This window comes from Panthera tigris, chromosome D3, assembly GCF_018350195.1.
Source record: "Panthera tigris isolate Pti1 chromosome D3, P.tigris_Pti1_mat1.1, whole genome shotgun sequence".
In the NCBI taxonomy this organism is placed as follows: domain Eukaryota; kingdom Metazoa; phylum Chordata; class Mammalia; order Carnivora; family Felidae; genus Panthera; species Panthera tigris.
This window is the reverse complement of record NC_056671.1, coordinates 19,076,707-19,089,595: the sequence shown is the minus strand read 5'-3', so window position 1 is coordinate 19,089,595 and position 12,889 is coordinate 19,076,707. Positions and strand designations below refer to the sequence as shown.

The following is a 12,889-nucleotide window of genomic DNA, read 5'->3' as shown; positions in this document are numbered from 1 at the left end:
AGGCTGAGGGATATCTGTCATCCAGGTGACAGCTACAGGTGGACTTGGAAAGGTGAGACAAGATCTCTTCCATCTGTTATCTTCCTGGGATGAGACCCAGACTGAGGATGGGCCTGACAAGATGTCTCCCAAAGGATGGTCCTGCTCCCCCCACCCGTGGGCCTAAGAGGAAACAGACACACAGAGCCCTTCTTCTTCTCCTGTCCCCCATGATGACTTGTCCTGGGGCTGAGGTCTACAGGAGTGGGGAGTCCTCTCCCTGAGGGCAAGGGGACTGTGTCTGAGGCAGTCACAGTAAGGGGAGGCACGGTGTGGGCACTGCTGCTATTTCTAACCTGCTAGCAAACGGAACTCTGACTAGTTGAAAAGCAGGCTGATTGTCAGGGGCGGAACCCAACTTGGAGCTGTCAGGGCCGTCACATGGAAACCGCCTGGCAGGGGGCGGCGGCAGGGGGCTTGGGCTGACAGGGCTGTGATTTTGAAAGAAACATCTTTAAAAAAGTGATTTAAAGTAGGAGAGAAATATTATTATTAGATAATGGCTGTCAGGTTATTTTTTGATGTGTTCTCTGAGTATTTCATAACCATCTCGCCCCTAGATGGTAAGGCCTTCCTGGCCAGAGGCCATGTCCCCTGCTCTTGTGGGTTTCACCTCAGTGCACAGCACCCAACCAGCATCAGGAGGTGTTTGCCGTTTGGCCAGTGGTCACTTAAGCTGGGAGATTTTATAAATAATCCACTTGCCTTTGTTAATAAACTACAAACCAGGGTGAGTGCCTGGGCCGTTGGTCTGGACACCTGGGCTTCACCAAGCCCACTCAGCACTGGGCATGGAATTGCCCCCAGTGGGAGCAGCAACAGGACAGGGCAGTGGGGCTCACTAGAGACTTGTAACCCTTAGTGGTGAATGGTCACAGGACCCTCCCTCATGCTATCAGTCTCCTAAGTCCTGTTCTCAACAGCCACTTTGTCTTATCACAGCCTGCACCAGGCTCAGCACAGCCCTCTGATTCTAGTCTACACACATTTTGGAAATCCATTACCTCTCCTCTTCTGTGCTGACTGCTGAAACCAATCCCCACCCTGAGGTCAGCAGCTCTAAAACATCAACCTCTTGACCAGTCATTCTGCAGCCCCCCTCCCTGTTCCCCTGCTTTCCCAGGCCAGAAGGCTACGGCACCTCCTTGGTGAAGTCCATACTCAGCATAGTATCCATTCTCCACCAGGCGGGGCCCTCCCTCCTCCTGGCCCCCACTCCAGCTTCCCACAAGTGGGCCCTTGCCCTGGGCTTCTCTCTGTGCCTTCCTGCCAAACATCCCTGCCGCCTCTCTACCAGATAGATGACTACTGGGGGGTTGGAAGTGAATTTAAATTCAGCAGACCTCATGCAAATTGTCTCCCTTCTACTTTCCTGTCCATTTAGGAAGCTCGATCTGCCCGGCAGGGCTTTTGAAGCTGCCTCTGAAGGGGACTTTGAGCTGCAAGGATATGCCTTTGAGGCAGCAAAGGAGCAACTGAGGCCACCTCGGACCATGCGTGTGGGACTTGTTCAGAACAGAACTCCCCTGCCTGCCGATGCCCCTGTGGCAAAACAGGTGCAACCTCTTTTGACCATAAATACATAAACGGAGCTGTGGCTTGCTCTGTGTTTTGAACACGTCCACAGTCCCTGGGTCACTGCAGGTCCACTGCTCACTGCAGGTCTGTAGGCACCTGGAGTGTCACCTAGACGCTTCCGCCCTGCAGCCCCCCTTCCCTGCAGCCCACATCTCTGGCTCCTCTTTCTCTTCTGGCTCCTACCCTCTCTCTGCCTGCCCCTCCACGTCCTCTCCTGTGATTGATCTGAAGTTCCATTTATCAATTGAGAGGGTGTCCTTTTGTCTGCCTCACGCTCTTTCTCTGGAATTCTGCCTCTCGGTCTCTTGCCAGAAGGGTACATGCTGGCACACACCAGTCAGGACCTGTCTGTCCATCTGCATGTTCCTCTGCCTTGATCCTGAGAGCAGGGACTCACTGAACCCAGATGTCTGTCAGCTGATGGTGCCTCAGGGTGACAGGAATATGATACGCAATTCCTTATGACCTTACAGTTAATATAAATGTGACGGCATCTTGTATGTCCCTAAAGAAACGTGTTATCACAGACGCAGGCGATTTGTTGTGTATACTTCTTCACAGCATTTCTCTAGCTGTTGAAACTTTTAAGAGTTTCTCTGCAGAGGTTTCCTGGGGATACAGCATGCCTCAGAACTCCTAGGGATTCTCAAGAAAAGGCCATTTGGATTCCAGGTCGGGTTCTGCATCATCTTTCACTCTGGTCCTTCTGTTTTTATTGAATTTAAAGATTTCTGGTTCCCTGTTCACTTTTTGTCTCTGGGTTAGCTGACTGTGAATGTGTTTCCTCAGCCATCCCAGATTGGCAGGGCCAGGGTCACTGTTCTCCCCCATAACTCCTTGGAGCACACTTTGCACACTGTCAGCACCTAGCAAATATCCACGGAGCCTTGGTGTGCAGTCTCACAGGAGAGACCATCATAAAGAGTAGGTGCTCTCTGGTTTTCAACCTGGTTCTTCTGGTCTTTCTTGAACAAACACTTCCAGACATCTCCTGGGGGCCAGGCATTGTGCTGAGGACACCAAGAAGATGAAGACACTTTCCTCCTGCCCCTGAGGAGCCCATGGGGTGAGGGGAGTGACAGACAGTGGAGGAACACAACAGCATAGCAGGAACAGCGCCACCAAAGGGACCTACCAGGGAGTGCTGAGGCAGCTCTGGATGCTCAGCCCTCTGCTGGGAGAGTCACTTCTCTGTGCGTGACACATGACATGAATAACACATCCCAGGAAGATTGGGTGGAGTGGGGAAGTGCATTCTTGATGGAGGACACAGCTGGGAAATGGGATCCATTCATTTGATGACAAGATGCACACAGGAAAACGAAAATGGCAGGACAAGGCATGCCGGAAGGCTCAAGTGCAGGGTGGTAGGAAGTGGATTGTGTCCTAAGGCAGAAGGAGCAGTTAGCCCAGGGGAGGGCCAAGGTGTGCACTGGGTGTGGGTCCCTCTTGCAGTAAGTAGCAAACAAGCTTATGTACTCCTTTGAGCAACTCCTTAGGGCAGCGGGTATTCTCCCCATTCTCCAGGTAAAGAAACTGAGGCTCTGAAAGGCAGCATTAAGTGTGTGGAACCCTAAAGCCTCTGTACCTCCACCTTTTCCTGCAGATTTTGGACTTGATGGGACTAGGATATATCAGAACCTCCCCACCCTACTTGTCCTCTTGCAGCTGCCTAGGTTGGGGGTTGTTCCACGTGTGTGAGGATGAGTTCTAAAAATGGTCTCAACCAGGGGCACCTGGCTCAGTGGGTTAAGTGTCCAACTTTGGCTCGGTTCACGATCTCATGTTTGTGAGTTCAAGCCCCACATCAGGTTCCGTGCTGACAGCGTGGACCCTACTTGGGATTCTCTCTCTCTCCCGCTGTCTCTGCCCCTCCCCTACTTGTGTGGCACACTGTCTCTCTCAAAATAAATGAATAAACTTGGGGGAAAAAAAGATCTCAACCAATAAAATGAAATGGGTTCTAATCCTTGCTTTTTGAATTGCCAGGTCACTGCCCTTCACAGACGCATAGAAGCCATTGCAGAGGTGGCTGCAATGTGTGGAGTGAACATCATCTGTTTCCAGGAAGCATGGAGTAAGTCTGTCTTGGGGTGCTTTCTCTGCTGCCTTCAGACAATAGTGTATTATCTCCATGTCACCAAGAGGACTTCTTGATTTTTGAAAATCTCTTCTGATCTATGGAAAGATTATTTCGTCAACAATACCAGAAAGGCAGAAATCCTGGCCTCCCTCCCTCTCATGCACCCCAGTCTGTTGTCTGGTTCTGCCACTTCTTCCTCCCAAATTGTTTGGAACCCATTAAGCTTTTCCTCCCTACCTTCTTTTTTTTTTCTTCTTAACATTTTTTAAAATTTATTTTTGAGAGACAGAGACAGAGCATGAGCGGGGGAGGGGCAGAGAGAGAGGGAGACACAGAATCTGAAGCAGGCTCCAGGCTCTGAGCTGTCAGCACAGAGCCCAGAGCGGGGCTTGAACCTACAAGCCATGAGCTCATGACCTGAGCCAAAGTTGGACGCTTAACCGACTGAATCACCCAGGCGTCCCCTCCCTTTTTTTAAGTTTATTAATTTATTTAGAAAGAGAGAGAGCAACAAGCAGGGGAAGGGCAGAGAGAGGGAGAGAGAGAGAATCCCAAGCAGGGTCTGTGCTGTCAGTGTGGAGCCAGATTCAGGGCTCAATCCCTTGAACTGGGAGATTATGACCTGAGCTGAAATCGAGAATTTGACATTTAACTGACTGAGCCACCCAGGTGCCCCCTCCCCACTTTCTCACCAGTGTCCTGGTCTGAGGAGTCATCAGCTCATACCTTGGCTTCGGTAATTGCCTCTAACTCGTCCACTGTGCTCTCCACTTGGGCCCCTTCTAACTGGCTCTTGACCCATTCTAGGAAAGATCTCTACAAAACTCAACTCTATACCACTTAGTCTGTTCCTTCCCCCATCTCTGTGACCCCATCTCTGCTGGGCTCTGCTCTCACCTCCCTGATTCTTCATTCCCCTCTCCCTCCACCCAGACCACTGTAGCAGCTGCTCCCTCTGCCTGGCCTTTGTCTCTCTCTCCCTCCCCTTGCCTTTTAGACCCTATCCAACCTTCACATAGAAGCTCAGAGCCCGCCTCCCTATCTAATATTACATCCAGGTTATATACTCCTGGTACCATGTACCTTTATTTTTTCTTTATCAAAGTTACACATGCTTATAATTGGGAGTCAAATGGTCTACAAGTCTGTTACCAAAAAACAGCTGTCTTCCTCCCTAGAGGCAACCACTTTCTACTCTTAGCTGGTTCTTTAGGAATCTACCTCTGTGTTTTTGCTTCTTGATTTTTCAGTTTCGCACCATCTATTAACTTCCCACTGTGGAAGAAGACAGCATTAGTTCCTCACCTCCTCTGCCCGCTCTGTTCACACATACCCTTCCTATCCTCCATCCGTTCTCTGCAAGCCATTTTCTAGACTTAGATTTCTTTCTCCGAATAACTTTCTGTTTTCCCTAGAATTTACATTGTTTTCTGCACACCTACCCCAAATTCTACCCCAGGCTTTCTTCCAGCTTCCTGAATCTGCTTAAGAGCTTTAGACACTTGAAGCTGCCTGTCGGTTCCACCTCCTCCTTTTTTTTTTTTTTTTTAAATTTTAAGTTTTTATTTTAAGTCCAGTTAGTTAACATACAGTGTTAGGTTAGTTTCTGATGTAAAATATAGTGATTCAGCAGTTTCCATACATCACCCGGTGCTCATCACGACAAGTGCGCTCCTTAATCCCCATCACTTATTTCACTCCATGTCCCCACCCTGGTTCCATCACCTTGAAGGAACATATCCCCAGAGCCTTCTGGCTGCGCTAGTCTGATTTAGCTGGCTGCACAGCTGTCCTTCTGGTGATTTCCCTTCACCATCATGCTGGGGGGTTCCTTTGTCTTGATCTTGTGCTCTCCTATACCACATCTTCCTCTTTCTTGCTTTGCTCCCTCTTTTTGGTTGAGTAGTTTTCTGAGAAAGAACAGGAAGGAGGTAACCGTTTGGAGATCTTGCATATCTGAAAATATGTTCCTCCTACAACTTGCTTGATAGTTTGGTTGGGTGTTGAATTCTGGGTTAGAAATACTTTTCCTTCAGAAGTTTGGACACATTGATCCATTGTTTTCTGATTTCAGGTGTTGTTGACTAGTCTAAAGCCATTTTGACTTATGACCCATTGCATTTAATCTTTATTTTTTAATTATTTTTATTTTTAATTATTAATTATTATTATTAATTATTAAATAATATTATTATATATAATTATATCACATAATTATATATAATTATATAATTATATATAATTATATCACATAATTATATATAATTATATAATTATATATAATTATATAATTTATATAATTAATATAATTATTAATAATTATCATTAATTATTATTAATTATTTTTCTCTAGAAGTTGTAGGATATTCTCTAGTACTTTGAAGTTTCATAATGATATGCCATTGTGTGAATCTATTTTTAAATTTTTTAATGTTTTTATTATTTACTTATTTTGAGAGAGAGAGAGAGAGCACATAAGAAGGGGAGAGGCAGAAAGAGAGGAAGAGAGAGAATCCCAAGCAGTCTCCACACTGTCATCCAGAGCCCAAGGTAGAGCTCAGTCTCACAAACCATGAGATTGTGACCTGAGCCAAAAATCAAGAGTTGGATGGATGTTTAACTAACTGAGCCACCCAGGTGCTACTGTGTGTACCTATTTTAATCCATTATTTTAGGAACTCAGTGGGATATTTCAGGCTAGAAATTTGGGTCCTTCAGATCTATTGTTCATTAGTGATTTTCTCCCTTTTTTCTTTCCTCTCCTGATACTCCTGCTATTAGGATGTTGCAACTCTGGACTAGATCCATGATTTTCTTAAGTATTTCCTCCTGTTTTTCATCTTTGTCTTTTTGCTCAGTTTTCTGGTAGATTTTATCTGTCATTCAGCCTTTTATATGGTCTTTTGTTTCCCCTGTCATATTTTGAATTTACAAGAGTTCTTTTGGTCTGAAAGTTCCTGTTTTATGACATCCTGTTCTTATTTTATAATTACAATACTTTCTCTTATCTTTGACAATATTAGGTAGCATTTTTTTCTCCTTGCCAGTTTCCTACTTCAGATTGGTCTTTCTTCCCCCCTGATTGTGTGTATTTTAAGAATTGGGGGTTAAAAAGCTGATTGCAAGCTCTGAGTCTGTGGGAAGGGCTCCTCTCCCACTGAGCTTCATGATGGGATGGCTTGGTTTAGCCGTTTGTTAGGTAATCCCTCATAGTAGTATCTTTGGGTCATTCTTTTTCAGGCTGGTCAGAGTCCCCGGAGAATATTCTTCTTATCTCCTGCCAAGAAGAGAAAGAGGATAGGGGTCCAGTGTGCTGATGTTTACTGAATCCCTCTGTTTTTGACACTCTACTCATCTGCATCTGTCCTGACTTCCCCACGGCCAGAGGCCTTCTGTTTACCTCCGAGAGTGAACCTCTAGCCCTCTGCTGGGGTGGGAGGGACACCTGCTGGCCTCGTGCAGTAGGAGGGATCTGGGCTTCTGCCTGCTTCTTAAGCAGACTTTTGACCAATTTTTGTTTGCCATTTCCCCTCCCTGCTTCCCCACCTTCAGAGCCACGTGGTACCTCTGACTCCTGAACTTTGCAGGGGTATGGGGTGGAGAGTAGGGTGTTTCCCATCCTCCTCTACTGCTGGGAGCCTGAATTTTCTAGGTCTACCACGGTATCTACCCTCATCCCTCGGCTCGCCAGCCTCCAGTGTTTTGTTGCTATAGTCCTTCTCTCAGTGCTTCATCCTTGTGGGTTTATACATTTGCATAAATATCCCTTTCTTGTCATTTGGTGGGCCTGCAGGAAAGAGCGAAGGTGTGCATCCAGTCTGCCATCTGTACCCCAAACTTCATCTCGCTTTTCATGTTCCTCATTACTTATACTTTCACTCATTGGTACAGCACTTTTGATTTGTCTCACTCTTCCATTAGACCATAAGCTCCATGAGGTCGTTGTCTGGGTGGTGCTTATTTATTTTTCCCATTCCAATCCCCACCCCTATTTTTTTAATGTTGAAAATATTTCATTGTGGTAAAATATATACATAACATAATATTGATCACTTTACCCATCGGTAAGTGTACAACTGTGACATTAAATACATTCACAAAGTCGTATAACCATCACCACTATCTACACCCAAAACTTTTTCAATATCTCCAACAAAAACTCTGTACTCATTTAATAATGCCACTCAATCCCATACCTCTGATAACCTCTGTTCTAACTTTCTGTCTCTGTGAATTTGATTACTCTAGGGACCTCATGTAAGTATGTGCTTTTGTGATTGGCTTATTTCACCTAGTATAATATTTTCAAGGTCCATCCGTGTTGTAGCATGTGTCAGAATGTCCTGCCTTTTTATTACTATGTAATATTCCACTGCATGGATAGACCACATTTCATTTGTCTATTCCCCCACCTCTGTTTTATCTTTAATGAACAATCCCTGCCACATGATAGACACTAAAAATGTTCATTGGATGGTTTAACCACCTTCTTCCCTTTTTTGGATCTGGAAAGCTCCCACTCATCCATCCAGGCATAGCACAGACACCCCCTTCTTTGGGGGAAGCTCCCCTACATAGAACTGGGCACTCTGTGTTATCGTGCAGCCACACAAGGTTATAATTCAGTCCCCTCATCTGGGCTGGCAGCTCCTGAGGGCAAGGCCGGGTCTAAATTTGGAGTGTTAGTTCAATAAATGGGGAACCCTCTTCCCCTCTGATTTGAAAGCTGCAGTTGAACTTTGCAGCCAGCCTCCCCCAACCTCCATTCCACATGCTTCTTTGAGAGTTTGTTTACAGTGGTTGTGTAAACAGGAAAAGGGGCCATTAAAATGGAAATGGAGAAATTTGGAGAGCTTAGCAACCTGAAATGAAATCAGAAAGGGAGGTTTTATTCTCTTGGGGTATTTGAATCTCTCCTAATGTGCTGAAAGCTGAGAATAAATGGTCATTAAGGACCTTTTTTGTCATTAACAGCTTTTTGGTTGGCTTCCTTAAAATAGTTTATTCCCTCTTTCCTGAAGTCAAGCCTGGAGTGTCTTGAGTCTGGTGCCAAGGCCCCTGGGGCTGTTGCTGGCAGAACCCAGGTGGCCGAGACAGTGGTGATGCCACTGGTAGCCTCTTCACACTGGCACCATTTTAGGACCAGCCATCCTGTGACTTAAAGGAATTGGGAAGCTAATGCTTCTTTCTATTCCTTCTCTGTGAAATGAGATCGCCCCTGCTTTGCAAGGATATGAGGACCAGCTGCCTATTACTGGGCTCATGGTCCACATTTAAGAAAGGTTGGCTACAATTAGTAGCCCCAAACAGACCACACCCCCCATGCTGTGACCACTTAAGGCACTGGCCATTCACATCACACAGTTCAGAGCAATGGGAACAATAGCAAACATCTGGAAACTTCCTTGAGACTAATCCCCCTGAAAGAAATGGACCTGGCTTATTGGAAGAAGGAAGGTCTAAAGAGTACATGGAATTGGTTCAAACAAAGAATTCGATACTCTAAAACAAGAAGAAAAAGACAAAACGTCCCACTAGGAAATGGGCAAAGGGTAGGAACAAGGTTGCCTGAAGGATGAACCCAGAAAGGCCAGTGACCATGTGGCTCCACCTCTCTGGTGATAAGAGAAATGCGTATTTTTTTTTTAATTTTTTTTTTAGTTTATTTATTTTTGAGACAGAGAGAGACAGAGCATGAACGGGGGAGGGTCAGAGAGAGAGGGAGACACAGAATCGGAAGCAGGCTCCAGGCTCTGAGCCATCAGCCCAGAGCCCGACGCGGGGCTCGAACTCACGGACCGTGAGATCGTGACCTGAGCCGAAGTCAGACGCTTAACCGACTGAGCCACCCAGGCGCCCCTAGAAATGCGTATTTTTAATCATGGTGCTATACCAGTTCACACCATCAGACTGGTGGACACTAAAGAGTATGGCTGAGGTTATGAGCAATGGAACACACGTAGCCTGAAATCCCTGTGCCCATCCCCACTGCAGCCCTTGCCCTCCCCCACAAAGGCAAATATCATTTTGGACATGGTATGTGTAGTGTTCTGTGTATTGTTACTACCTATATAGGTACCTGCTGTTCGAAAAATAAAAGGCACACAAAAATCAGTTTATGAATTGAATGAAATTTCTTATTTAATTAACCCCCTGGTGGCATCTAGCCAGAGAACATGGGAATAATGCTTTTATCCTAGGGGAACATTTAGCCTATCATCCAGCAGTTCCCAGACTTCTTACAGGGTCATTAAGCAAGTGGCTTTTCTTGGTCCTGAAGAAGTGTCTCTGTCCCCATGAGGAGGAATGTTTCTGTAACGTGCCCGGGGTCCCAGTGCCATCCTCCGTGGCCCTCTGGTAGTTTCCCCAGGGAGTCTTGGCTGTGCTTCTACCAACCCAGAGATTGGCCAGCAGTTCAGAATCTTCAGTAAAATATACACAAGATCAACTTTACCACTTTAACCATTTTTATACAGTCCGGTGGCATTAAGCACGTTCACACTGTTGTACAGCCATCCCCACCATCCATCTCCAGAACTTTGTCATCTTCCCAAACTGAAAGTGGGTCCTCCCTGCCCAGCCCCTGGCAACCACCCATTCTAATTTCTGTCTCTATGAATCCAACTGTCCCAGTCCCCCCATATAGGTGGAATCATATAGCCTCTGTCCTTTTATGACTGATTTCCCTTAGCATAATGTCTTCAAGGCTCACCCATATTATAGCATGTTTCAGAATGTCCTGTTTTTTTCAGGTGGAATAACATTCCATTATATGGATATACACCAGTTTGATTTATCCATTCATCCATCACTGGATACTTGGGTTACTTGCATCTTTCAGTTGTTGTGAATAGTGCTGCTATGAAATGGGTCTGCAGATATCTATCTGTTCAAGTCCCTGAATTGTTTTCTTCCCTAAATTCTATTGTTTTTAAGACTGTCATAAAGAAAATGTAGCCCAGCCCTTTGTGTTGTTATGAAACCTAGAAGGGTCAGGGTCTGCCTGGGGCCCATATTCAGGGACAGGACTCAGAAGCCAGGCTGAGACAACTGGAGCCTTGTCATCTTGTGGAGAGCCTCAGCTGCTGGTCTCGAGGAGCTCCCCGTCAAAGGCCATGAGCTTTAGATATGATTCTGACTTTGTCCTCTTCACAGCTATGCCCTTTGCTTTCTGTACGAGAGAGAAGCTCCCTTGGACGGAATTTGCTGAGTCAGCAGAGGATGGACCCACCACCAGATTCTGTCAGAAGGTAGGACATTAACTGCTCCTCTGACAGCAGCTGCCAAACACGTGCAGGTCACAGAGCACAACCACAGCTGCTGGGTGTGGCCCTTTACCATGGAAAACACACCATTTGGTGCTTGTTTTGCCAGATAAGATTAGATAAGACTATTTGCTGCCCTTTTGTTAGTGTACTTTCACTTAAAATCATAGAATTTCAGAGCCAGAAGGGCCCTTAATGGCTTTTTTTTAGGTGAAGGAGCCACAGCCCAGGGAGGGGTGACTTCCCATGATGGGTTCTATAGGCAGCAAGTGGCAGAGGTGGCCCTCGGGGACCAGAGATGAGGTCAAGTCCTTGTCCTAACCTCTGCTACTGACCATGCTATTTGCCTGCGTTATGGAAGCTTCTCTGTATGGCCTGTCTCATCAGTACAGAGATTGGTCTTCATTTGTCTTTATTAAAACCTTATAATGTTGTATGACCCCAGTGATATGAAATGTCCAGAATAGGCAAATGAACAGGGGCAGAAAGCACATTAGTGGTTGCCAGGGGCTGGGCGGGGAGAGGGTATGGGTAGTGACTACTAATGGGGTTTTCATTTGGGGGTGATGAAAATGTTCTAAAATTAGATTGTGGTGATGGTTGCACAACTCCGTGGATGTACCGAAAACCACCCAACAGCATACTTTAAAAGGACTAATTTTATACCATGTGAATACTATCCTAATAAAGCAGCTATCTCTCACACACACACACCCTAACACCAAAGAGGTTACGAATGATGGCATCCTTATTCTCACCTTGAACAAAGCAGTTTTTTTCACTTCTCCATGTCCCATTCAGATTTTATATATATATAAATATATATATATAGGGGATTTTTTGAGCAGCACTGTAATCATAAGCGATTCTATCAAAATTGGGTTGCAATTCCAAACATCAGTGTTTTCACGCTACTGGAAAAAATCTGTCATCCACCAGGTTGATTCTGTGCTATGGATGAAAGAGGAGGGGACTGGTTAAGTGGTGACTGTAGATGACACGCTTGAACCAGGGCCAGAGGAAGAGGAAAGGGGGAGTGGGGATGAGAGCTGGTGCCAGGGACACCTGTCTGCAAGAGGGGCCCAAGACCCACAGACGCCCTTCCGTAGCTCAGAGCAGCACCTCTGCCCACTGTGCCTTTCCTTTCTCTGTCATTAAAGCCAGAGGTAGTGACAGGCTGGTTAGAGTTGAGGACAAATGACCGTCTGGGGCTGCTCATCATAATTGTCACCAGGTCCTGATGTTCTTACTTGAGACAAAAGGAATTCAGTATCAAAGAGTTTGGTTTGGTTTGACTTGGTTGGTTATAGATGAGAAGTATGATGAATATTCTTTTTTTTTATTGTGGTAAACAACACATAAAATGTACTATCTTAGCCATTTTTAAGTATAGTTCAGTGGTGGTAAATACATTCACATTGTATGTAATGTGAAACAGATTTCCAGAACTTTTTCATCTTGTAAATCTGAAACTCTGTACCCATTAAACAACTCTTCATTCACCCCCAGCTCCTGAAAACCAACATTCTACTTGCCGTTGCTATGAATTTGACTACTTTAGATACCTCACGGAAGTGGACTCGTTCAGAATTTGTCTTTTTGTGACTGGCTTATTTCATGTAGCATAATGTCTTGAAGGCTCATCCGTGTCAAGGATGACATCAATGTCATTCATGTGATGATAGGATTTCCTTCCTTTTTAAGGCTGAATAATATTCCACCCTATGGACATAGCACATTTTTAGAAAGATTTTATTTTTGAGTAATGTCTACCCAACGTGGGGCTTGAACTCACAACCCCGAGATCAAGAGTCATATGCTCTACTGACTGAGCCAGCCAGACACCCCAGATATACCACATTTTATTTATCCATTCATCCATCAGTGGAGTCTTGGGTTGCTTCCACTTTTTGGCTCTCATGAA

The 12,889-nt window shown here is 45.5% G+C and overlaps 1 protein-coding gene across 5 annotated transcripts in view; it reads left to right on the top strand.

The window, feature by feature from the left end:
* The window catches only part of UPB1 (beta-ureidopropionase 1), a 104,340-nt gene that overhangs the window by 68,614 nt on the left and 22,837 nt on the right, over positions 1 to 12,889 (top strand). For all 5 annotated transcript variants that reach the window (XM_042961495.1, XM_042961491.1, XM_042961494.1 and 2 more), the window contains 3 exons: positions 1,424 to 1,595; positions 3,607 to 3,694; positions 10,856 to 10,950. In XM_042961495.1, the coding sequence (XP_042817429.1) occupies positions 1,424 to 1,595; positions 3,607 to 3,694; positions 10,856 to 10,950 (355 nt within the window). The remainder of the gene's footprint in view (positions 1 to 1,423; positions 1,596 to 3,606; positions 3,695 to 10,855; positions 10,951 to 12,889) is intronic.